The sequence below is a fragment of the Capra hircus genome, chromosome 22, assembly GCF_001704415.2.
Source record: "Capra hircus breed San Clemente chromosome 22, ASM170441v1, whole genome shotgun sequence".
NCBI classification, from domain to species: Eukaryota; Metazoa; Chordata; class Mammalia; order Artiodactyla; family Bovidae; genus Capra; species Capra hircus.
This window is the reverse complement of record NC_030829.1, coordinates 6,227,832-6,253,896: the sequence shown is the minus strand read 5'-3', so window position 1 is coordinate 6,253,896 and position 26,065 is coordinate 6,227,832. Positions and strand designations below refer to the sequence as shown.

Sequence of the window (26,065 nt, the reverse complement as noted above, 5' to 3'; positions counted from 1 at the left end):
ACCACACATTTCTCCAGTTACCTATTTATAAGGTAACTGGAAAGCAGTACAGTGCTTCCCAAGTTTATCTGTCTTATTAATTCTGTCCACGTTCAAATCCAGAGAACTGCATGAGCTACCGTGGTACTGCATGCTAACACAGAATTCTGGGTTCTACCCTGGCTCCTATGCAGCTCCCCAACCTCTTGGAGATGTGCAAAATTATGAATCATCAACTTTTGGGGAGGGGTAGGACAGTGAAGTGAATCAGCTGTATGTGTACATATATCCCCTCCTTCTTGAGCATCCCTCCCACCCCACGCCCCTCCAGGTCATCACAGAGCGCTGAGCTGAGCTCCCTTGCTGTACAGCAGCCTCCCACTAGCTGCCTGTTTTATACATGGTGTGTGTGTATGTCAATCCCAGTCCATCCCACAGTCTACCAGTCTGTTCTCTACACCTGCGTTTCTATTCCTGCCCTGCAAATAGGTTCATTTGTACCATTTTTCTAGATACATATATGTATTAATATCGGAGAAGGCGATGGCACCCCACTCCAGTACTCTTGCCTGGAAATTCCCATGGATGGAGGAGCCTGGTGGGCTGCAGTCCATGGCGTTGCTAGGAGTCAGACAGGACTAAGCGACTTCACTTTCCCTTTTCACTTTCATGCATTGGAGAAGGAAATGGCAACCCTCTCCAGTGTTTTTGCCTGGAGAATCCCAGGGACGGGGGAGCCTGGTGGGCTGCAGTCCATGGCGTTGCTAGGAGTCAGACAGGAGTAAGCGACTTCACTTTCCCTTTTCACTTTCATGCATTGGAGAAGGAAGTGGCCACCCTCTCCAGTGTTTTTGCCTGGAGAATCCCAGGGACGGGGGAGCCTGGTGGGCTGCCGTCTCTGGGGTCGCACGGAGTCAGATATGACTGACGCGACTTGGCAGCAGCAGCAGCGTGTGTTTGTTTTTCTATTTCTCACTTCATATTCTGTATGACAAACTCTGGGTCCATCCACGTCTCTGCAAATGACTCAAGTTTGTCCCTTTTTGTGGCTGAGTAATATTCCGTTGTCTATGTACGTACCACATCTTCTCTGTCCAGTCATGTCTTGATGGACGTCTAGGTTGCTGTCATGCTCTAGCTGCTGTAAATAGTGCCGCGGTGACCGTTGTTGTACATGTGTCTCTCTTTCTTTAGACCTGGGACTGTTAGCCAGGGCTGCAGACTTTGAGCTTCCTGTCTGGATTGCTTTGTACACCGCACGTGTCTCTCTGTCTCTGCCAATTCTACTCAGGCTTCAGGTGCTTTGCCCTCAGTACAGCCTCCTGAAATGAAGTCAGTTCACCTTGATCATGCTTTTCCTCACTTTGGCATTTTCTGGTTGTATCGCCAGATTAGCATCTTGTCATGCACTTCCTTTCTGTGTGTGTGTGTGTCTGTCTGTCTTGCTGTCTCTGGTCTTTGCTCCTCTATCCCCTGTAACAGTGTAAGCATCTGTGGTGAAAAACGGCCTCGTACATCTTATGTTTCTGCTCCACATCACATTTCAGATATTTTCCTTGGTGCACAGTAGGCATTCAGTAAATATTTGATAATTGAAATAGAAAAAATGGCACAAATCTGCCAGTTTTTGTCAAGCTGTCTTTTTTCCTCGAGCTGAAATTACAGAAACATCTAGAATACAGATTTTTTAATGTAGAATTTAGAAAATCCATTCACTATAATCCAGTCACGTGGCTCAAAATGAAAGAATCTCTCTCCCTCTCTGTTATTCACATCTCCTCCGTGGAATAAGCAGCCACTTGGAGTTCAGCGTGTATCCTTCTAGATGATTTTTGTGTTTTAAACAATGATAAAAATACTCATTTTCCACATTTTAACACAGAACTTTGCATACTATAGCACAGTTAGGCACCTTGCCTTTTTTAACTTAACTACGTAGCTTAGAGGGTTCTTTTCCCAAACCAGTTCACGGAGGCTTTTCTTCTAATCCTCTTAGCGTCCTGGTAACGTTCCATCATGGAGATGCACTGTGTCTTGTTAACCTATCGTGTATGGAGGGACATTTAGGTGGTTTCCGATCCTTTCCATTAAACATGCGACTTTGGGGCCTTTCTGCCTGGGTGCACTTGTGTGGAGGAGACGTTCCCCAACAGGATGCTGCTGGGTCATGGGGAAGTGCAGTTGTAGCTGGGACAGGGCCTGTCAGGTTGCCCTCCGGGTGTCTGCCGCTTCACACTTCCGCAGCACTGTGTCTCCGCGGTCTGTCGGCAGACTGCGTACTGATGCTTCTGGGTTTTTACAGTCCGATGGTGAAAGATGGTATATCTAAATGTGGTTTGAATTTACATTTATCATGAGTACAGTTGAACACATTTTCATATGGCTTAGGGGCCATTTATGGTTTTTTTGGTGAACTATCTGTTCATATCTTGCCCAATTAGAATGCTGTGCTCAGTCTCATCAATTCCTAGAAATTCTCTTACTTACAAATTAGAATGATGAACCTTTTGTCTGTGAAGCTAGTTGAAAATATTTTTTCTGGTTTATCGGCTGACTTTGTTGGTGGCAGGAGTGGGTTTTTGATATTTGTTTCCGTGCAGAGGGCTTCCCTGGTAGCTCAGCTGGTAAAGAATCCACCTGCAATGCAGGAGACCCCGGTTCGATTCCTGGGTTGGGAAGATCTGCTGGAAAAGGGATAGGCTATGTACTCCAGTATTGAACTTGCCTGGTGCCTCAGCTGGTAAAGAATCTGCCTGCAATGTGGGAGACCCAGGTTCAATCCCTGGGTTGGGAAGATCCCCTGGAGAAGGGAAAGACTACCCACTCCCGTACTCTGGCCTGGACAGTTCCTTGGACTGTATAGTCCATGGGGTTCACAAAGATCAGACACAACTGAGTGACTTTCACTTTTCCCCGTGTATAAGTTTTCAATTTTTAGGTCATTAAATTTATTGAGTTTTTCTGTTATGACCTTATAGTGTTCTTTCTTCCTTTTTCCTTAGTCTTTGATCTGTTTGGGGTCTGTGATGTGAGAGAGAAATCTGGTTTTCAGTTGGCTGCCCAGTTATCCCAACACGTTATTGAAAAATTTATAGCCACAAGGTTGAGAGGCTGTCCTTATACCCAGTTACTATTTGTATGATATGCCACAGTAGGATGAAATTCCAGCAGTGCACGGACAAATGGGGATTAGTTGGTGGATAACTTAATTCATTCTTAGTACTCATGCAGCAAACGTGTATTAAGTACTTAATATATTAAACAGTCATGATATGTCAGGTCGTGGGGGTATAAAGATGAGTTTGAAAGAATCTCATATGGTTTAGCTGGATAATAAACATAGCCTCAGTGTAGTGGAATAGGAGGGTAGAGAGGCTGAGACAGACAGGGAATGCTTCACACAACACTGAGCGCTCAGCTGGCTTTACCACAGGAGGGGGGGCTTTTAGGAAGAGGAACACTTCCTAAAGACCCCTGAGAGCCTGTGGTGTTTGAAGGCCTTGGAGTAGCTCTCCATAGCCGTAGTTTGGGGCAGGAGACCCTGCTGGAGTGAGACCAGAAGCGTAGCTAATGGGGATGGTCTCTCCGGCCTGAGTGAGCGTAAGATGAAACCATGCACTCCCCAGGCCCTCATCTCCCTTAAAGATGAAGGGGAAATCCCGAGAGGTCCAGCATAGATGGAAGGCAATGCCAGGCTGTGTTCTGCAGGCCGGTTGTTGAGTTTTGACCCCTGTTGCTTTTTCTAGACGACTCCAAGCTCCCGAAGCCGAAGTCTCACTTTGCTCCCCCATGGAACATCCAATTCTGCGTCTCCCTGTAGCCAGAGACACCTCAGCACGGGGGCCCCTGGCGTTGTCACGATCACGCATCACAAGTCGCCTGCTGCCGCCCGAAGAGCCAAGAGTCAGTATTCCGGCCAGCTTCACGAAGTCAGAGAGGTAGGCCTCGTTCTCCCCTTAGGTGGAGTTGTCTGTGGAAGCTGAGGGCTGCGATGTTGCTCCCCAGCCCCTTTTCTTTAGTACCGTCTTGATGGATGGGGAGAGAGGACCAGAAGCAAACCTCCCAGACACAGCCATCATGATTCCTCCTGGTTTTAAAAAAAATAATTTATTTCTGTTTCATGGGTTAAGTGAGTTGTCAGGAGACCTCTGCTACCCAAGCTCAGAAAGCAGGGGACTCAAGCCCATAGAAACTTGAGGGAGGTGGAAGGGCTGTCCAGGGAGGTCTCCAGGCTCGTAGCAAAGAGAAAGAACATACAGTGGATCATCAGGAAATAATTGAGGGCGTTTGAAATTCAGAAAGCACTGGATCTAAAGCTGATCTCCCCCTTTCTCCTTCACTTTATGAGGTGCTTATCCTCTCGCACACTTCAAGGGGGTGTGAGCCAGTGAAAAGAATTCTGTCCTTGGAGGCAGAAGGCTTTGTTGCCTTAAAGCTTGGAACCCACATTCGTGCATCTGTGAAATGGAAATGGCACAGGCCTTCCCAGCCTCTCAAGGGATCACATGTGATAGATAATGTGCATGAGAGCCCTTCTGCTGAGAGTCTCCTGGGGGTTATGTTTTGTTTCACTTTTGATTGGCTGGGAAGTCATCAGTTTGGGGCTCCCAGGATCTTTAGTGGTCATACCATCCTCTGCAACTATTACCGAGAACCGACTGTATAAAGTAAATGATCATGGTCTTGGTTTTCTTTTTCTTTTTAAATTTTTCATTTATTTATTTGGCTGCTCTGGATCCCAGTTGTGGAGTGTGGGGTCTTCTTTAGTTTCGGCATGCAGTGTCTAGTTCTCTGACTAGGGATTGAACCCTGGGCCCCTGCGTTGGGAGCACAGAGTCTTAGCTACTGGACCAGCAGGGAAGCCCTGTGGTCTCGCCTGTCTAACCTGTGTTGAGTACTGAGGCTCTTTGCCCTGCAGCTATCTCATGTGGAGACCAGCCGGTCCTTTTTGAGAAGCAGCCGAGTCCTCACTGTGTCAAGCAGGAGAATGGGGCTCCCAGAACACGTCTGGCTGCTGTCTGAATTAGCATGTCTCTCGCTTTATTTTTTAAGTGTCGTAAGCCAAGGAGTGCTATGTCAGCTGGCTATCTTGTTCTAATTCTGGCCCAGAACAGAAAATCTGAAATCTTCTGACTCAAGTTTGTAGGTGCATATGAAAGACATTTTTGGATAGATTTACACATGCATTTACTTTTTATTGCCTGATAAGGAGAAGGTACAGAGTCAGATGCACCCTTTGAAATAGTCACCCTGATGTGGGGGAAAAAAAAAAGTATCTTTGAGCTTAACTTTGCTACCTTGGATGAAATAAGGAATCATTTGCTGCACTTGTGTATATGGCTTTTCACTTATAGCACATTTTCAAAAAGCTCTATTAGGGAAAACCTTGAATGTACACGAAGCAGAATAGAATAATGGTCCCCACCACCCAATTTAAATAATTTCAATCCTCTTTTGTTCTTGTTTGATCTCATTCCCTCAACACTTTTTTTGGCTCGAGTATTTTAAGGGAATTTTAAATATTTTATTACTGCCAATAAATGTTTCACTATTTATCCAGTGGGTAAGGACTTAAAAAGAAAACAGTGTAACCACAATACCATCATGTTGCTTTTATGTAAACCTCATTGAAGCTGTTTTTTGCAAGTAATTTAGAGACTTGAACCCTAAGAAGAAAAGAAAAAGCAAGTTTGTGGTCTCTTGAGAATTCTTTTAAATGTGCAGTAATGAATCTCGGATAGACTTATTGATTGGAGTCCTGGTACATATGAAAAAAGAGAGGTGCTTGTGTTTAGTGAGTAGTAGCCGAAATAAAAGTTAGGGTATTTGGTTTAATTACTAGTAGCATTTGCTTCAGTATAATGCCAAAATCTTCTCTACATCCATTTTTAGAAATTCAAGCCTTTAAAAGGATAAAAGTATGTGCTTTTGATATGTGTGTATAGAAATATTTAACTGTATGAAGTATATAATGCAAAAGAAATCTAAAGATCAGAATAACTCATAATCCTACCTCCCTTCACATAAGCACTGTTAATCTTTCAGTGAATTTACTCCTTTTTTTAACCCTTTATTTTGTGAGATTCCTTATCAGCCATACCCATTTTCCTTTCTTAGCTTTTATTTTACTTTATTTTTTAAATTGAAGTAAACAGTGTCAGACTTTATTTTGGGGGGCTCCAAAATCACTGCAGATGGTGACTGCAGCCATGAAATTAAAAGACGCTTACTCCTTGGAAGAAAAGTTACGACCAACCTAGATAGCATATTCAAAAGCAGAGACATTACTTTGCCGACTAAGGTCCGTCTAGTCAAGGCTATGGTTTTCCCAGTGGTCATGATGGATGCGAGAGTTGGACTGTGAAGAAGGCTGAGCGCCGAAGAATTGATGCTTTTGAACTGTGTTGTTGGAGAAGACTCTTGAGAGTCCCTTGGACTGCAAGGAGATCCAACCAGTCCATTCTGAAGGAGATCAGCCCTGGGATTTCTTTGGAAGGAATGATGTTGAGGCTGAAGCTCCAGCACTTTGGCCACCTCATGCAAAGAGTTGACTCATTGGAAAAGACTCTGACGCTGGGAGGGATGGGGGCAGGAGGAGAAGGGGATGACAGAGGATGAGATGGCTGGATGGCATCACTGACTCGAGGGACGTAAGTCTGAGTGAACTCCAGGAGATGGTGATGGACAGGGAGGCCTGGTGTGCTGTGATTTATAGGGTCGCAAAGAGTCAGACACGACTGAGCAACTGAACTGAACTGATAATTGATTTACAATGTTGTATTAGTTTCAGGTGAATTTACTACTTTTTTCATATATGAGTTAAATATGTGTTGGTCACTCAGTCGTGTCCAACATATGTAATAATTCTAAAGTATGATCTCAACTTTGTAAATGACTATATATATATATATGCTGCTTTTTCAATGGAGGGAAATTATTGAAATTTACTAGGGAGTTTCATTATGCGGAAGATAATTAGGTGACGTGCTCCATAGCTGTTTTGATTTGGTTTTGTACTTCTGGGCGACAACCAGGTATCTTCTTCAGGTGATTGCTTTTATATCTGTGATGACCTTTCTTGCCGAAAATTCATTCTGAGCCAGTTTGTTGAGACGTGTATAAAACACTGGCAATTGAGGATTGCAGGGTGTCAGACACCTAAGAAGGAGGTGGAAGTTTTGATTCTCAGATTTCATGCCCAGCTTTCCTCCTGATTGGAGACGGGTAACTGTCTTGTGACATCTGTCCTTTCATGATATGGGCCAGTCCACCTTGGGAACTGAGAACATTTCACTCCGACCAGAAAGTTCTGCAGTTTTAAAAGTCTGTATCTCAAAGTATAAAGGTGCCTTGGCTTTTGGATTCCGCTGTATTTATTCATAAAATAACTAGAAGAAAATGGAATAGTATTTTTAACCCAGTTGTACCAGGAAGATAAACTTATAGCCACTGAAGCAAGCCAGAAAATCATCGTCCACAAGACAGATGTGCCCGAATAGCTAAAGAACAAAAGAAAAATAGCCCAGCCCAAGTAACAGAATAAATATTAAATGGAATGCCACAGCATGGGTAAAAATAAAGGGACAGTGTAAAAGATTAAATGGTTATCATCCAAAATATTGAGATCCCAAAGGTCAGTACACAAAGTTCTCTCTGGAAGTGGTGAGGAGAGATGAAGATAGAAAATTCGAGACAAAAAGAAAAAAAAAAGAAAAAAAAGTAAAAGAAAAAAAGAAAGAAAAAAGAAAAGAAAAAAAAAAGAAAGTTCGAGACATGACCTCATTGTGAAGAACAGGGATATCCTCAGCAGTTCAGCAGATGGAAATCCAGTTTATTTTGTCTGCGAGATTACTCGAAATAATTATAGGTTATGGTGGTAAGAAATACTGGTAGTATTGCATTTTTTTTTTTTTTTGCTACAGTTTGGTGATAAATAAGAACAACTAAGCACAAAGAAGCTGTTCGTTGCCATTGACCCACAAATTCCCTGCTGGGAACTGTATTCTGAGGAAATAACTCATGGAATTGGGGGTAGAAGAGGAAAGTTAATTTGGGTTAAGCTGTTGATACTAGTGAAGTGATAGATTCAACACAAAGCATTCTGGGGATGACTGAATAAACAGTGATACAGTTAACACTCTGAATTGCTATACAGCAATTTAAGATAAAAGTCACAGAAGTATCATTCCACTTGGACATGTGTATGTAGAATGAGACAATCAGGATAGAGAGTAATGTGCAGACATGGCCCCTAGGTTCATCTTTGCTTTTTTTTTTTGGCTGCTCCCCATGGCATGTGGGATCTTAGTTCCCTGACCACGGCTCGAACCTGTGCCTCTGCACTGGAAGCATCAAACCTTAACCACTGAGCCGCCAGGAACTGTGAGCTTGCTTATTCAGTCATGCCTCCACCCATTCTTCAGGTATTAATTGGGCATCTCTTATGTTGGAGAAGGAAATGGCAGCCCACTCCAGCACTCATGCTTGGAAAAAATCCCATGGACGGAGGAGCCTGGCAGGCTACAGTCCATGGGGTCGCAAAGAGTCGGACACGACTGAGCAACTTCATTTCATTTTCATTTCATTTATGTGCCAGGCATTGGATTTTTATGCTGAAAGCCATGTCTTATTCATCTTTGCATCTTCTAGCCCTAACAGAAATTGGTGGGTGTGTCGGTTGGACACATTGATTTAAGGACCCATTTTCTAACGGAAGGCTTTAGAAATGGAATTGCGTAGGCATCAGGGGTTGCTTGGGTCACCGTACCAGGTGGTTGGTGCTTGGTCGAGGGTTGAGTCAGGTGTTGACATGGTCTCCTCTGACTCTGCAGGGGCACTGCGGGGAGCTGTACCTGGTCTCCTCTGACTCTGCAGGGGCACTGCGGGGGCTGTACTGGGCTCCTCTGACTCTGCAGGGCACTGCGGGGGCTGTACCTGGGCTCCTCTGACTCTGAGGGCACTGCGGGGGCTGTACCTGGTCTCCTCTGACTCTGCAGGGGCACTGCGGGGGCTGTACTGGTCTCCTCTGACTCTGAGGGCACCGCGGGGGCTGTACTGGGCTCCTCTGACTCTGCAGGGGCACCGCGGGGGCTGTACTGGGCTCCTCCGACTCTGCAGGGGTACTGCGGGGGCTGTACTGGTCTCCTCTGACTCTGAGGGTGCTGCGGGGGCTGTACCTGGGGAACCGTGCGACTGAGGGAAGAGCAGCGAGAGGGTGAGCCTCTGGATGTGCCGCTGGAGTCTGTTAAACAGACTCTAATATGTTCTCAAAAACCCATTTGGGCCTCTCGCTGTGTAAGCACTTACTGACCTGTGTGGTCTTCACTTGATTCTAACTTTTATACTTTTAGTGACTTTATAACGGGTTTTAAGGTGGTTCACATTTACTTAAAGGGACATAAGTTTGGTTGGTACAGGTGCACGGTAATTTCTATAAAATGCTTGTGTGCTAGATGCTTTCTGGGAAAGCACATCTCCCATGCCTGTTCTAACTACGTTTCTGGCTGCACTGGGTCTTTGTTGCTGCGGGGGCTACTCTCGAGCTGTGGGTCGCGGGCTTCTCATTGTGGGGGCTTCCCTTGTGGAGCGGGGGCTTCCCTTGTGGAGCACGGGCTCCAGGGGGGAGGCCTTCAGTGGCTGCAACCCATGGACTTAGTTGCTCCGTGGCCTGTAGGATCTTCCTGGCCTGGGGATTGAACCCATGTCCCCTTGGCAGGCGGATTCTTAACTACTGGACCACCAGGAAAGCCCCTCATACCTGTTCACACATGTGTGCTCTCTGTGTGTATACAGACCTGCATACGTGAATTGAAGAACAAGAAGTAGGAAAGTCAGAGGTTTCTCCTTTCCTAATTCCTCATTGCTGTTTCCCAGGAGTGGCTACTGAGGAAATGATCTGAATATCTGCACACATGAGAGCATGTGTGTATTTGTGTCTCTGCTCAGAACTGTGTGTATGTGTAGGCTGTTTGTGATCTCCAGCAGGTTTTATTTTCTTCCTTGACTAGAGTTAAGAACATTCTCTGAAGAGAATCCCTACTAAAATTTTTCTTTTAAGTCCAAATATGGTAATTGGCCCAGACATAACAAATGTTTGAGCAACAGAATAAGCTTTGTAGAGCCTGGTTTTTGTGATTTTGACCAAATAATTTTTTTTTGGTGACATTTGAGACTTAAATACACCTAATTCAATAGATAGACTTTGGATTCTGTAGCTTGGTGGGCGAAAAAGTCATGCTATGAAATTGTAGTGGATGTATGTGAGGCGTAAGTTTAGATTTAATTAAGCCTTCAGTGATAATTTGTTGACCGATAGAAATTATCCTTCTCTTACACTTTTTTAAATTGTTAAATAGCTTGCTTCCAGCCACATACCCTTTTTATGAGAAGGCTTTGTGCTGCCCTGGTGTTTAATGGGTAGATAAACTGTATTGAAGTTGTGTCCTTTAATGTGGCCTTAAATATTAATAAACCTTTCACAGAATATAATGTGTGGAGCAGAGTGTGTTTATGTGGTTCCAATGGTGTGAATTCATATATATATATACATACATATGCTTTTTCATATAATTGCACTATGTTTACTTAAAACATAAAAGGAAAGATGCTTTAATGAAGTGCCATCTTTACAAATGGTACTTTTGCAGCAAAAACAAAAATGAATAAACAGCCTCTGGCACATACCAGCCAAACAGGTCTGCAAGAGTTAAACAGTCTTGGTTATTCTTCAGCTGTTACTGCTGACAAACACTTGTAGCTAGACTTGTTCTTCGTAAAGCTAAACAAAGTTAATTGCTCTCTGACTTCATCTGAGTTATCCTCTGCATCTGGCATTCTTCTCCCCCTGTACTCTTTTGTAGCAGTCTACGTTTTAAATGAACGTCAGGGGCCTGTAACTTTGGGGACACCTGACCCGGTTACTGAGTTGCCTGAGGCCAGGAATGGCCGTTTTGAAACTTTGCAAAAGGAAAAAATGGAAGACCTTTATGAGGACATAAACCCTCTCCCTATTCCTGAGAGAGGGCTTCCCTGGTGGCTCAGTGGTAAAGAATCCACCTGCAAAGCAGCAGTCATGGGTTTGATCGCTGGATTGGGAAGACCCCCTGGAGGAGAGCATGGCAACCCACTCCAGTATTGTTGCCTGGAGAATCCCGTGGACGGAGGAGCCTGGTGGGCTACAGTCCATGGGGTCGCGAAGAGTCAGACACGACTGAGCGACTGAACAGCTACAGAAATTCCTGAGAGGTGAACACAGTTGTTGAGGTGCTGGCCTGCTGTGTTTCCTCTTTGTCTAGCAAAAAGGATAAAGCTATTCTTTCTGTTTCCTCCAGACTCTATTTCTGTTTGGGATCAATGGACAAGGAGCCAAGATTTTGGCAACAGTGCTGACTCAATATTCTTCCTTCAGGATGGTTCGGTTTGATTCAGGTGTACACAGTTATAGGGAATGCCTGCTTAGAAACCTTGATTGATGTACAGCCTCTGCTCTGGAAGCAGGAGCTGTCAGCACCCTGAAGTATGTTATTAGTCAGTCAGTGTTAAGGTAGCACTCAGTACTGGCAGCATTGAACACAGCCCATCGCATCACCAGGGAAACCACATTTAGAGTTCTAAGTGCATTTTTCCTTTGTATGAATAGGATGATTATTTTTTTGTTAAGGCCCAAGTTAATTCTCCTGTGTACTTTTTGAATCAGTGATGGCCAATAACTCTTGCATGTGTTGGAGTGGTGATTTGCAACCTCTCAAAGTAAGTCAGCCCCAGACTTCAGTTTTCAAAAAGTGGTAACATGGACTTCCTTAATAGCAGTGATCCTCAAACATTTTTAAAGTAGCAGAATATTGTTTTCAAGAAAAATAGTATAGATCCCCACTACATAAAAACAGTGCTTTATTAGTGCAGATTTACTAGAGAAAGCGGCATGGACGTTTATTACAAAGCACGTTGCCTTGGAATCGTGAGTATTTATGACCACCACTGCAGCCTCTCTCTATCAGCTGCTGTATCTGTGCAGTGTGAAACAAACATTGCTGTGGTCCATGGAACCCCTCGGAGATCCTCTAAGAAACCAGTTGGAGAGATTTGGGCACTAGCAGTGTTTCGGGTGAATCATGACAAAAGCAAAGAAGTGAGGTCCCATCCCCTTGACTAGCTGTCTCCCAAGCTGCTCCCCTGAGGGCAGGAATCTCTGCCCACTCAGGGCGCCACTGGGGACAGCTGGGAAGAGGGTGGTGGGGGTTGGGGAGGAGTTGGAGGAGGAGGCTGAGGGCAGGACTAACCACCTGGACTCCCAGCAAGCCCCGGCATACACAGTTTTGTTCTTCACCTTAGGTATCCTGGTGGGCTACAGGCCAGGGGGTCACAAAGAGTCGGACACGACTGAGCGACTTCACTTCACTTCGGTATCCTGCACTCGACTGAAAGATAGGTTCTGGTCTTGCTGGTTACAATTCTAATCCCTCTTTTCCCGCTTCTATCCCAACTTCTCCCAGAGTTCCTTCTTTACCCTGTTTATTCTCTTGCCAGGCTTTACCTTTCCTTCACTATTCTATTCGGTTCAGTTGCTCAGTCGTGTCCGACTCTTTTGTGACCCCATGGACTGCAGCACGCCAGGCTTCCCTGTCCATTACCAACTCCCGGAGCTTGCGCAAACTCATGTCCATCAAGTCGGTGATACCATCCAACCATCTCGTCCTCCATCATCCCCTTCTCCTCCTGCCTTCAATCTTTCCCAGCATCAGGCTTTTTTCCAGTGGTTTAGTTCTCTGCATCAGGTGGCCAAAGGATTGGAGTTTCAGTTTTAGCATCGGTCCTTCCAATGGACACCCAGGACTGATTTCATTTAGGATGGACTGGTTGGATCTCCTTGCAGTCCAGGGGACTCTCAAGAGTCTTCTCCAACACCACAGTTCAAAAGCATCAGTTCTTTGGACTGTAAATTTCCTTATAGTCCAACTCTCACATCCATACACGACTACTGGAAAAACTATAGCTTTGACTAGATGGACTTTTGTCAGCAAAGTAATGTCATGCTGTCTAACTTGGTCATAGCTTCTCTTCCAAGGAGCAAATGTCTTTAAATTTCATGGCTGCAGTCACCGTTGGCAGTGATTTTGGAGCCCAAGAAAATAAAATCTGTCACTGTTTATGTTGTTTCCCATCTATTTGCCATGAAGTGGTGGGACTGATTGCCATGATCTTAGTTTTCTGAATGTTGAACTTTAAGCCAGCTTTTTCACTCTCCTCTTTCACTTTCATCAAGAGGCTGTTTAGTTCCTCTTCACTTTTGCCATAAGGGTGGTGTCATCTGCATATCTGAGGTTATTGGTATTTCTCCCAGCAATCTTGATTCCAGCTCGTGCTTCATCCAGTCTGGCATTTAGCGTGTTGTACTCTGCATATAAGTTAAATAAGCAGGGTGACAATATATAGCCTTGACTTACTCCTTTCCTGATTTGGAACCAGTCTGTTGTTCCATGTCTGGTTCTAGCTGTTGCTTCCTGACCTGCCTAGAGATTTCTCAGGAGGCAGGTCAGGTGGTCTGGTATTCCCATCTTTTGAAGAATTTTCCACAGTTTGTTGTGATCTACTCAGTCAGTGGCTTTGGTGTAATCAATAAAGCAGAAGTAAATGTTTTTCTGGAATTGTCTTGCTTTTTATATGATCCAGCAGATGTTGACAATTTGATCTCTGGTTCCTCTGCCTTTTCTAAATCCAGCTTGAACATCTGGAAGTTCTTGGTTCATGTACTGCTGAAGTCTGGCTTGGAGAATTTTGAGCATTACTTTGCAAGCGTGTGCTGCTGCTGCTGCTAAGTCGCTTCAGTCGTGTCCAGCTCTGTGTGACCCCATAGGTGGCAGCCCACCAGGCTCCCCCATCCCTGGGATTCTCCAGGCAAGAACACTGGAGTGGGTTGCCATTTCCTTCTCTAATGCATGAAAGTGAAAAGGGAAAGTGAAGTCGCTCAGTTGTGTCTGACTCTTCACGACCCCATGGAGTGCAGCCTACCAGGCTCCTCTGTCCATGGAATTTTCCAGGCAAGAGTACTGGAGTGGGGTGCCATTGCCTTCTTCATGCTAGCATGTGAGATGAGTGCAATTGTGTGGTAGTTTGAGCATTCATTGGCATTGCCTTTCTTTGGGATTGTAACGAAAACTGACCTTTTTCCAGTCCTGTGGCCATTGCCAAGTTCTCCAAATTTGCTGGCATATTGAGTGCAGCACTTTCACAGCATCATCTTTCGGGATTTGAAATAGTTCAACTTGAATTCCATCACCTTCACTAGCTGTATTTGTAGTGATGCTTCCTAAGGCCCACTTGACTTCACATTCCAGGATGTCTGGCTCTAGGTAGTGATCATACCATCCTGGTTATCTGGGTCATGAAGATCTTTTTGTATTCTTCTGTGTATTCTTGCCACCTCTTCTTAATATCTTCTGCTTCTGTTAAGGTCCATACCGTTTCTGTTCTTTATTGTGCCCATATTTGCATGAAATCTTTCCCTTGGTATTTCTAATTTTCTTGAGAAATTAGCCACTGACTTATTTACTTATTTATTGTCTGACTCCTTTTATCCATCTAGAGGGTCTTTTCTTTTAAAGTGTGTTTTCCCCAGTTAAAGTTCTTAACATGATGGTGAGTTTTTAATGGTTGTGTTCTTTCTTTTTTATAACTTATTTTGGCTTTGTTGTGTTTTCCCATTTATGGCACGTGAGCTTAGTTGTGGCCTGCAGGATCTAGTTCCCCAGCCAGGGATTGAACCCTGAACCCTGTGTTGGGAGCATGGAGTCTTATTCACTGGACCACCAGGGAGGTACCTGGAGGTTTGCTATTTTTAACCTCTTTATTCCTCAACCCTGAGCACAATACCTGGCACATAGTAGGTGGTCAGTAAAAATTGGAGTGACTGATTTTTAAAAGGGAATCATAGCTGTTGGGTAACACTCCTCTGCACCCTTGGTTAAAAGCTTTTGGTGAGAAAGGAGTTTCCTGCCCTGTTGTTGCATATTTTGAGGAGAGTTATGGTTCCAAATGGAAGCAGTGGAGCTCTTTTTACCATGGGCTGCTTTCTACTATGCCCCAGACACGCATAGGTCTTTCTTTCCTTAGTTCCTGGTGCAGTTTATATCTACCTATACTTTTAGCAAATATGTCTTTATGTTATAATGGTCTTTAAAAGTCTCCCCACTCGTGTGTAAACTTCTTCCCCAAAGGCATGGATTCATTAATAACATAGTGACTGTTACATGAACAATATTTCATACTCATTGTAGTCTTACTCTGGGCCACGTACTGTGCTCAGCTTCACCTGTGTGATCCTCAGGTCAGCCCTGTGAAGTAGATATTGTTGTCTGTTTTATAGATGAAAAACTGAGGCATTGAGAGGTTAAGGCAAAGAGAAGGGGTATTCATTCGCCAGGGTTCCACCAGGGAAACAGATCCACTAGAAAATACATGTGAAGGGATCTTTGCAAAGAATTGGCTTATGTGCAGTTGTGGGCCTGGTTCTCAGGCATTGGCCCAAGTAGCTCTCTACTCACAAAACTGTTTTTTCAGAGAAGCCTCAGCTCTGCCCTTAAGGCCTCTCAGTGGAAGCAGGCCCACCCAGATTATCTAAGTAATCTCTCTCACTTCAAGTCACCTGATTGTGAACTGTCATCACCCTTACAGAAGACCTCACAGAAACATTTAGATGAGCAGTTGACTCACTGCCAAGTTGAGACACTAAAAAGGCCATCACAAGAGGTCACACGGGTAATGAGTGGTTGATTCCGACCCAGGTGTCACTTCCTAAGCTGGTAGTTGTGCAAAATGTGGGATTCCTGATTCATCAGCCAGTCTACACAGGAGACACTAGGATTCCATACCTGTATGAGTCATATATGGATTTCTCTGAGCAGACCCCACCCTTGTCATTAGTGATTTTTAAATAAAAACTGGAGGTGGTTTGAGTGATGAATGATGACCAGCCTGTTGAGTTTCATTCCATGAGAGTCTACCATTCTGAACAAAGCTGTTAGACCAGCTTTCACTGCCTTGTTCTCTAGCCTGGTTATGGGACTTCCAGGTGGTCTTCAGTGGGAACAGAGATCAGATGCCCCTTTAGAGAGGGAATAGGAAGCCCAGAGATGCCAAGTGGTGGAGAAGTAGTAGTTAGTGGAGAAACAAACTGCCGTCAGCAGAGTGTAAGCAGCTAAAGCACAAGCTGGTGGACTCCCAGAGGTTGACATTGTATTAGAGTTCTCCAGGGAAACACAGCCAGTAGGGTGTGGGTGCGGAGAAGGCGATGGCACCCCACTCCAGTACTCTTGCCTGGAAAGTCCCATGGACGGAGAAGCCTGGTAGGCTGCACTCCATGGGGTCGCAAAGAGTTGGACACGACTGAGCGACTTCCCTTTACTTTTCACTTTCATGCATTGGAGAAGGAAATGGCAACCCACGCCAATATTCTTGCCTGGAGAATCCCAGGGATGGGGGAGCCTGGTGGGCTGCCGTCTATGGGGTCACACAGAGTTGGACACGACTGAAGTGACTTAGCAGCAGCAGCAGCAGCAGGGTGTGGGTGATGATGGGGGTGCAGAGGAAGGAAGGAGGTTTATTTTAAAGAAGTGGTTCTTGTGATTGTGGACACTGGCAAGTCCAAAATCTGCAGGGTGGGCTGGCAAATCGGAGACCCAGGGTAGAGCCAGGGCCATGGCTCAAGTCTGAAGGCTGTCTACTGGCAGAATCTCCTCTTGATCGGGAAGGATCAGTCTTTAGTGCTATTCAGGCCATCAACTGATTGGATGAGACCCACCCACATTGTGGAGGGCAGTCTGCTCTGCTCAGAGTCAACCAGCTTAAATGTTTATCTCATCCAAGTCCCTCACAGAAAAATCCAGAGTGTGTTTGCCCAAATATCTGGGCGCTGTGGCCCAGCTGAGTTGACACATAAAATGAACTATCACAAGCACCCTAGACTGTCATACTCCCGCTGAAGTTTTCCTATGCTTGTCTGTGCTAAGGTCCCGGAGCCCATTTCTGGGAAGCTCACAGAACTTGACTGTCACCAGTCAGATCAGGCTCAGTTATTGCACTGACCGTGGGTCCAGCCGCTCGCCTCTGATGTGAGTGTGGAATGATGTATCAGCCCTGGTTCTTGTCCAGGGCCAGGATAGTCTAGGTGGTTGGTTAAACTAGTATGAAAATTATTAATTTAATCATATTAAAAAGCAGAGACATTACTTTGTTAATAAAGGTCTGTCTAGTCAAGGCTATGGCTTTTCCAGTGGTCATGTATGGATGTGAGAGTTGGACTATAAAGAAAGCTGAGCGCAAAAGAATTGATGCTTTTGAACTGTGCTGTTGGAAAAGACTCTTGAGAGTCCCTTCAACTGCAAGGAGATCCAACCAGTTCTTCCTAAAGGAGATCAGTCCTGGGTGTTCATTGGAAGGACTGATGTTGAGGCTGAAACTCCAATACTTTGGCCACCTCATGCGAAGAGTTGACTCATTTGAAAAGACCTTGATGCTGGGAAAGATTGAGGGCAGGAGGAGAAGGGGATGACAGAGGATGAGATGGTTGGATGGCATCACTGACTCAATGGACATGGGTTTGGGTGGACTCCTGGAGTTGGTGATGGACAGGGAGCCCTGGTGTGCTGTGGTTCATGGGGTCGCAAAGAGTTGGGCACAACTGAGCAACTGAACTGAATGGCAATAAGAATTCACCAGAAGGTGACGCCAGTGTGGGCTGGCCCCCCTCCACATGGACCTCCACCCTCTGGGCTCTGCATGTCACCAGTACCCCTGGAAAAGTTACCCTAGATCATTAGATTGTTGCTGAGAAAAATGATATGGGTCGGGAGGGACCCTCTGTCTGTCTCTGACTCTCTGGCACACAGAAAATGCATGGATCAGATATCTTTGAAGTGTTGCAGAAGGAAGCAGAAGGCTGATTATTTTTTCTGTCACTGGGCTCCAACATAAGACTTGTGCATGTTTTTACCCCAGGTGGCAATGTAATACAAGGAGTCTTCCTATGAGTGCCTCCGGCCGGTGAGATAATAACGTATTTTGGATATTGACAAAGAGGGAAGTTAGCCAAATTCGCCCTTTGACTCTCAGACCATCCTTGGAACTTGTGCTTTACAGTCTGACTCTTTTGTGAAGGATGTTTTTTCCCCTAGTGGCTCATAGTAGCGTTTCAGTATAAGACAGGGCTCCTTCGTCATTTAAACCCGATCATCTCATTCTTTGAGCAGAGAAGCTGCGGTCACACCTATCTCCCACCCTCACGGGGTGCTTGGTCACGACAGACCTGCATGTAAATTACAAGATTCCCTTAACTACTCACCTTCCTTAGCTGCCTCCCTGCAAGAACCATGATCATTTTCCATTGCTTTGATCCAAGTTTTGTCTGGTTCGTGTTGTTTTTATTTACGTGTTTTCAACTTTGGCTGCGCTGGGTGTCTTTGGTGCAGGGGCTTCTCTTGTTGCCTGGCAAGGCCTTGCTGGTTGTGGCACTCGGGCTCTGGAGCGCATGGGCTCAGTAGTTGCACTGTGGCATGTGGGATCTCAGTTCCTGAACCAGGGATCAAACCCGCACCCCATGTCGAAAGGCGGATTCTTAACTTCTGGATCATCAGGGAAATCCCTCTAGTTCATTTTAAAGGTGTGACATCGTTTGCTTCCACTTTGACAGTAGAGACTGAGCGATCTCTCTTTCATATTAGGGATTGAAAAATCAAAGCTCCAAAGGATTTTGATTCCTTTTTCTACCACGGCAAGCAGTTTGCAACTGGCTGTGAAGAGGCCACAGTCACGAGAGTAGAAAAAAGTTTTTAAAAACTAATGGGATAGAAGACAATTCACAGGTTTCCTGAGAGGCTACAAAGGAAACCAGTAGAGAAGCAGCTTTTTGGTTTTTTTTTTTTTTTTTCCCAGTTAAAAATCAAAGGGTACTACATGGTACCACAGAGTTCCTGTTTCCTTTTAACCGCAATCTGTTGCTTACTTTCTTTTCTCTTTTGGCTGTGCTGGGTCTTTGTTACGGTGTGCGGACTTTCTCCCTGTAATAGTCTGGCTTTTGGGCTTAGTTGCCCTGTGGCGTGTGAAATCTTATCCCCTGACCAGGGATTGACTCTACGCCCCCTGCTTTGGAAACATGGAGTCTTGACCCCTGGAGCACCAGAGAAGTCCCTGAACTTAACATTTTGAACAGCACTGTTGAACCCAGTCCAGAGCCCCGTGAACTTAGGTTCTGTTTGGTCGCAGCACTTGAACGCTCTTCTTCCATTTTTCACTGTGTGACGGTGATTTAGTACAAAGAGCTGTCCACATGGACTCCAAGCTCTTGGGTTTGTTTTTCAACATGGCAGGCCTGGCGTTGGAAACCCAGCTCTCCTGACCTCAAGGGTGCGCTCCCTGGGATAGCTCTGGGCCAGGTGGAGTTTGTCAGGCATGGAGCGAAAGTTGTCTTGCCTTTGAGGTTGCCTGTGCTGAGAGGTGAGCGAGGCTTTGAGGGTAGCATGGCTAATGGGACCAGCTTTGTTGGAGATTCTGCGTGTGGTTTATTGAAGCCTTGGGCAGTGGCAAGGCCCAGCCTGGGGTGCTTAGGGTGCTCCTCCTCTGTCTTGATTCCTCACGTGGGCCCTGGGTTTCAGTATGTACACCCATCCCTTCTTGGAGGGAGCTCCCACCTATCAGAAGCTGACATGTATGTCCTGGGTCCTTGCCCTGTCAAGTGGGTTTCACCCCCATGGTACCGGTGAGGACATGAGGCCTCAGGGACTGAGCTGTGTGCTCAGCTCCTGCAGAGAAGCAGCTGGGCCCAGATTTGAGCCCACGGAAGCCCCACCCTGGCCCCATCTCTCAGCCAGGTGCTTAGAGTCATCCATACGGGTTCCTTGTCACCACTCCAGCCTCAGAATCGTACCTGCATTTCTACATAGTGAGTAGGGCAGGAATAGTGCTCCTTGCCAGTGGTAAAGAACCCGCCTGCCAGTGCAGGAGACATAGGAGACATGGGTTCAATCCCTGGGTCAGGAAGATCCCCTGGAGGAAGGTGTCGCAACCCACTTCAGTATTCTTGCCGGGAGAATCCCATGCAGAGGAGCCTGGCGGACTACTGTCCATATGGTTGCACAGAATCTGATGTGACTGGAGTGACTTAGCATGCGCGCACAGTGGTCTTAGCACCGAGCTTTTCTCAGGCTCAGATACTCTTTTTTTCCCCCTTTAAAAATGTTTTTACTTGTTTATTTGGCTGTACCCAAAAGTCTTAGTTGCAGCATGTGGGATCTTAGTTCTCTGGCCAAGAACTGAACCCAGGACCCCTGCATTGGGAGTCTTAGCTGCTGGACCACCAGGGAAGTCTCTCAAGTACCTTCTCGTGCATGTTATTCCCAGCTTACAGTTGGTACTAAAGGCAGTGACAGGAAGTTTGGATATTTATAGCTTTTCTGTATTGATATATTAACACTTTGTCCCATATGTCGTTTCACAGAGAGAAAAACCTGCCTGTGTAGAAAATGAGTTCATGGCAGAGGCTATGGGGCTGGGGGTACCGATGTGAAGTTGTGGGTCTGCGTTCTGAGTCTGTGACCTGTTCTGTGACCCTTGGGCGAGTCATCTGAGCTTGGCCGCCACCTGTGAAAATGAGGGCATCCAACTGGGCCACCAGCTCAAAGATGCTCCGGTCGTTTGTAAACCAGAACTCGGTGTCACAGTGAAAAGGACATGATAGGATTTCTTCCTGAAGGTTCTTCATCCCTCTGTTTACTGTCATTCTTTGAGGATTACTCTCTCTCATGCAAGAATATAGTCTTTGCAGAAAATGTGTGTTTCAGCCATGTGGCATTTTATTTATTTTTGGCTTCTCTGGGTCTTCACTGCTTCTGCTTGAGCTTTGGCAAGTGGGGGCTACTCTCTAGCTGTGGGGTGGAGGCCTCTCATTGCGCTGGCTCCTCTCGTTGCAAAGTGTAGGCTCTAGGCATGCAGGCTTCAGCAGTTGTGGCTCGTGGGCTTCGTTGCTGCACGGCATGTGGGATCTTCCCAGACCAGGGATTGAACCTGGGTCTCCTGCATTAGCAGACGGATTCTTAACCACTGCACCACCAGGAATATAGTCTTAAAATAGATCTGTGAAGAAACATTTCTGTATTTTTATTTACAGAGAGATTCCTCGCAGAATGTATTTTTCCTTCCTCACATTGGAGAGGTTCCAATGGAAAACATATGATATTTACACTGGTTGTCCAGTGTTGAAATAAGAATTCTAAGGGCCTTCCCTGGTGGTCCAGTGGTTAGGATTCCACACTCCCAAGGCAGGGGATATCCCTGATCAGGAATCTAAATCCCACATACGGCATGGTGTAGGGAAAAAAAGAAATACTAAGTACCCTAAAAGTAAACAAAAACTTTCGCCCTATATTTGGGGAGAAAAATAGAATTTATATCATTTTACTACAAATTTTTATCTCCAACATAAAAATAATTGTCCTTCTGACATGCTGTTGAGTAAATCTTGGTGCTTTTTTTTTTTTGGCCTGTTGTCAAACTGTTCTAAGCCTACCTCCAGAATAAACATCTATCAGCTTAGCACTCGGGAGATGAGAAGGTAAGGTGAAGATTTCTCACCGGCAGAGAAATTATCACAGGACGGCGTGCTACTTAGGATTTACTAACATCGGGGCACAGAAATCGCAGCCATAATACTTCATAATCACACAGCACCTCTCACTTGAGAGTCTGAAGAGTGTTCTAGACCAGGCTAGGAGCTGTGACAGTCGTATTAAACCCTGTGCTTGGAAGGTACTGACGGATGAGGTTCAAGAACGAGAGTCTGGACGCCGGGGAAGGTGTCCATTCTTAATGTTTTTTCCATTATGGTTGATCACAGGATATTGAATGTAGTTCCCTGTGCTAACAGTAGGCTCTTGCTGGTTATCCATCCAGCACACACTAGCCTGCATCTGCCAACCCTAAACTCCCAGTCCGCCCCTCCCCGCCCTCCCCTCCGCCTTGGCAGCTGCCAGTGTGTCCCTGGCGGTTGTGTCCCTGATTGTGTTTCATAGGTAAGTTCATCTGTGTCATATTTTAGATTCCACGTACTAGTGACATCACATGGTATTCTTTTTCTCTTTCTGACTGACTTCCCTTAATATAAACTCCAGTTTCATTCATGTTGCTGCATGATTTCGTTCTTTTTATGGGTGCATGGTATTCCACTATATATATATGTAGTACATCTTCTTTATCATTCACTTGTTGGTAGACATTGAGGTTGTTTCCATGATTTGGCTATTGTGAATAGGGGTGTGTGTATCTTTCTGAATTCGAGTTTTGTCTGGATATACGCCCAGGAGCGGGATTTCTGGATCATATGGCAACTCTAGTTTTTTGAGGAACCTCCACACTATTCTGCATGCTGGCTGCACCCACTTACCCTCCTACCAACAGCATAGGAGGGTTTCGTTTTCTCCTTTCTGTCTCCTCTCTCTCTCTCAGCCTTCTACCTTGGCCAAAGGCAACAACCGTCACTCGCTTCTTGTGTGTTCTATATATATGTTGGCACATACATTTGTATATACCTACATCTTTATGTATATTCTTTTAAAAAAATAGTTTTGTTTTAAAAAACACCAACTATATTGTACATATGGGTACGGATTTGTTACATCTTGTTATGAACTTTGCTTCTTTCATTTGGAGATGGCTCCTTATCGATCATGTAAGAACTCTTTCTTTATGGCCTCGAGAGAGTGTTCTGGATAAGCCGTGGCACTTGAAGGCTCCTCCTTTCCAGACTTTGCAGGAGTCTGGAATCCCACATGTGATCTCTTGGCTCTGGCACTGCAGTTACACGAGTTTTACCTGGTGGGCCTTGTCGGGGGAGCTGCCCTCCCAGAACCAGCCTGGATGTGGAGTCTGGAGGGAGTGAGAGTCTGTGCTCTTCCAAGCGTCTGCCTTGCCAGTCCCGGTGCCTTCATCCCAGGCCTCCTTATCCACGGGCCCTGGCCACGACCCTTCCCAGGCACCTCTGCTGATAGCTCCTTGTGAAAGGAGGGGGCTTGAAGACACTTAACTGTACTCTGACTCAGTCCTTGGGACTTCTCCACTGGTAACCATTTTCCCCGCCCCCTTGGCAGTGAGAGGATTGCCTCTTCCTGCTACCTACGTAGATGTGACCTTCCCTCGCCTTGTGCTATTCCATAGGGAAACGTGCCCCCATTTCCCCTGTCCTGCCTCTGGCTTATACAGTATGCCCCTCTGTATCAGTGGGTGACTGGGGCCAGGACCTGCTGTGGATACCAAAACCCGTGGATGCCCAAGGCCCACAGTGGATCCTGCTGCTTGCAGGCTGCACGGCTGTGGCTTCAGCCAGCAGCACAGTGAGTACTATCTGTTGTTGTTCAGTCGCTAAGTCAGGTCTGACTCTGTGCCCCGTGGACTGCAGCCCGCCAGGCTCCTCTGTCCATGGAATTTCCCAGGCAAGAATACTGGAGTGGGTTGCCGTTTCCTTCTCCAGGGGATCTTCTGGACCCAGAGATCGAACCCGAATCTCCTGCATCGGCAGGTGGATTCTTTACCACTGAGCCACCAGGAAGCGCTGAGTGCCATTTACCATCTGCCATTGGTTGAGCTCGTGGATGAGGAAGGAGGAATGTACTGTCACAATAAGTCAATAAACGCTCAATTGTTATTCTCGGTTTGGCTTCTTCTCCTAATTGACCTCCTTGTCACCGAATAGCTCAGCTCTTTATACTCTTAATGAGCGATTTTGTGGCTGTTCAGTTGCTCAGCCCAGTCTGACTCTTTGTGGCCCCATGGACTATAGCATGCTAGGCTTCCCTGTCCTTCACCATCTCCCAGAGCTTGCTCAAACTCATGTCCATTGAGTCGGTGATGCCACCCAACTTTCTTATCCTCTGTTGTCCTCTTCTCCTGCCTTCAGTCTCCCAGCATCAGGGTCTTTTCTAATGAGTTGGATCTTCATCAGTTCAGTTCAGTAGCTCAGTCGTGTCCGACTCCTTGAGACCCCATGGACTGCAGCACACCAGGCCTCCCTGTCCATCACCAACTCCGGAGTTGACACAAACTCATGTCCATTGATTCGGTGATGCCATCCAACCATCTCATCCTCTTTTATCCCCTTCTCCTCCTGCCCTCTATCTTTCTCAGCATCAGGGTCTTCTCATATGAGTCAGTTCTTCACATCAGGTGGCCAAAGTATTGGAGTTTCAACTTCAACATCAGTCCTTCCATTGAATATTCAGGACTGATTTCCTTTAGGATGGACTGGTTGGATCTCCTTGCAGTCCAAGGGACTCTCAAGAGCCTTCTCCAACACCACAGTTCAGAAGTATCAATTCTTTGGTGCTCAGTTTTCTTTATAGTCCAACTCTCACATCCATACATGAATACTGGAAAAACCATAGCTTTGGTTAGACGGACCATTGTTGGCAAAGTAATGTCTTTCGTTTTTAGTATGTGGTCTAGGTTGGTCATAGCTTCTCTTCCAAGGAACAAGTGTCTTAATTTTATGGCTGCAGTCACCATTGGCAGTGATTTTGGAGCCCAAGAAAATAAAGTCTGTCACTGTTTCCCCATCTATTTGCCGTGAAGTGATGTGTTTGGATGCCATGAACTTCGTTTTTTAAATGTTGAGTTTTAAGCCAGCTTCGTCACTCTTCTCTTTCATCTACATCAAGAGGCTCTTTAGTTCTTCTTCACTTTCTGCCATAAGGGTGGTGTCATCTCCATATCTGAGGTTATTGATATTTCTTCGGCAGTCTTGATTCCAGCTTGTGCTTCATCCAGTCCCACATTTTGCATCATGTACTCTGCATATAAGTTAAATAAGCAGGGTGACAATATACAGCCTTGAAGTACTCCTTTCCCAATTTGGAACCAGTCTGTTCTTCCATGTCCAATTCTAACTGTTACTTCTTAACCTACATGCAGGTTTCTCAGGAGGCAGGTAAAGTGTTTCTGGTATTCCCATCTCTTGAAGAATTTTCCACAATTTGTTGTGATGTACACAGTCAAGATTGCCGGGAGAAATATCAATACCACCCTTATGGCAGAAAGTGAAGAAGAACTAAAGAGCCTCTTGATGAAAGTGAAAGAAGAGAGGGGAAAAGTTGGCTTAAAGCTCAACATTCAGGAAACTAAGATCATGGCATCCAGTCCCATCACTTCATGGCAGATAGATGGGGAAACAGTGGAAACAGTGGCTGACTTTATTTTTGGGAGCTCCAAAATCACTGCAGGGGTTGACTGTAGCCATGAAATTAAAAGATGCTTACTCCTTGGAAGGAAAGTTATAACCAACCTAGACAGCATATTAAAAAGCAGAGACATTACTTTGACAACAAAGGTCTGTCTAATAAAAGCTACGGTTTTTCCTGTGGTCATGTATGGATGTGAGAGTTGGACTATAAAGAAAGCTGAGTGCCAAAGAATTGATGCTTTTGAACTGTGGTGTTGGAGAAGACTCTTGAGAATCCCTTGAACTACAAGGAGATCCAACCAGTCCATCCTAAGGGAGACTAGTCCTGGATGTTCGTTGAAAGGACTGATACTGAAGCTGAAACTCCAGTACTTTGGCCACCTGATGGGAAGAGCTGACTCATTGGAAAAGACTCTGATGCTGGGAAAGATTGAGGGCAGGAGGAGAAGTGGATGACAGAGGATGAGATGGTTGGATGGCATCACTGACTCGATGTACATGGGTTTGGGTAGACTCCTGGAGTTGGTGATGGACAGGGAGGCCTGGTGTGCTGCGGTTCATGAGGTTGCAAAGAGTTGGGCACAACTGAGTGACTGAACTGACTGACTTACTAGCCTGTGAGATGAGGGCAATTGTGTGGTAGTTTGAGCATTCTCTGGCATTGCCTTTCTTTGGGATTGGAATGAAAACTGACCTTTTCCAGTCCTGTGGCCAGTGCTCAGTTTTCAAAATTTTTGGCATATGGAGTGCAATATGAGAAATTTAGGGTATTTCTAATTTCTTGCACTTATAAACAACTCTATAGGGACTATCTGTGCCCTGTGCTGTTTAATGAAGGTAAAGATCATGAGTGGAGAGTTGCTTGATAGTACC

General features: G+C 45.5%; 1 protein-coding gene across 1 annotated transcript in view; it reads left to right on the top strand.

Annotated features, from left to right (window-relative positions):
- Window positions 1-26,065, top strand: part of OSBPL10 (oxysterol binding protein like 10) — a 323,310-nt gene that overhangs the window by 145,016 nt on the left and 152,229 nt on the right. Inside the window, exon 4 of the mRNA XM_018038204.1 lies at window positions 3,726-3,917. Coding sequence (XP_017893693.1) covers window positions 3,726-3,917 — 192 coding nt within the window. The remainder of the gene's footprint in view (window positions 1-3,725; window positions 3,918-26,065) is intronic.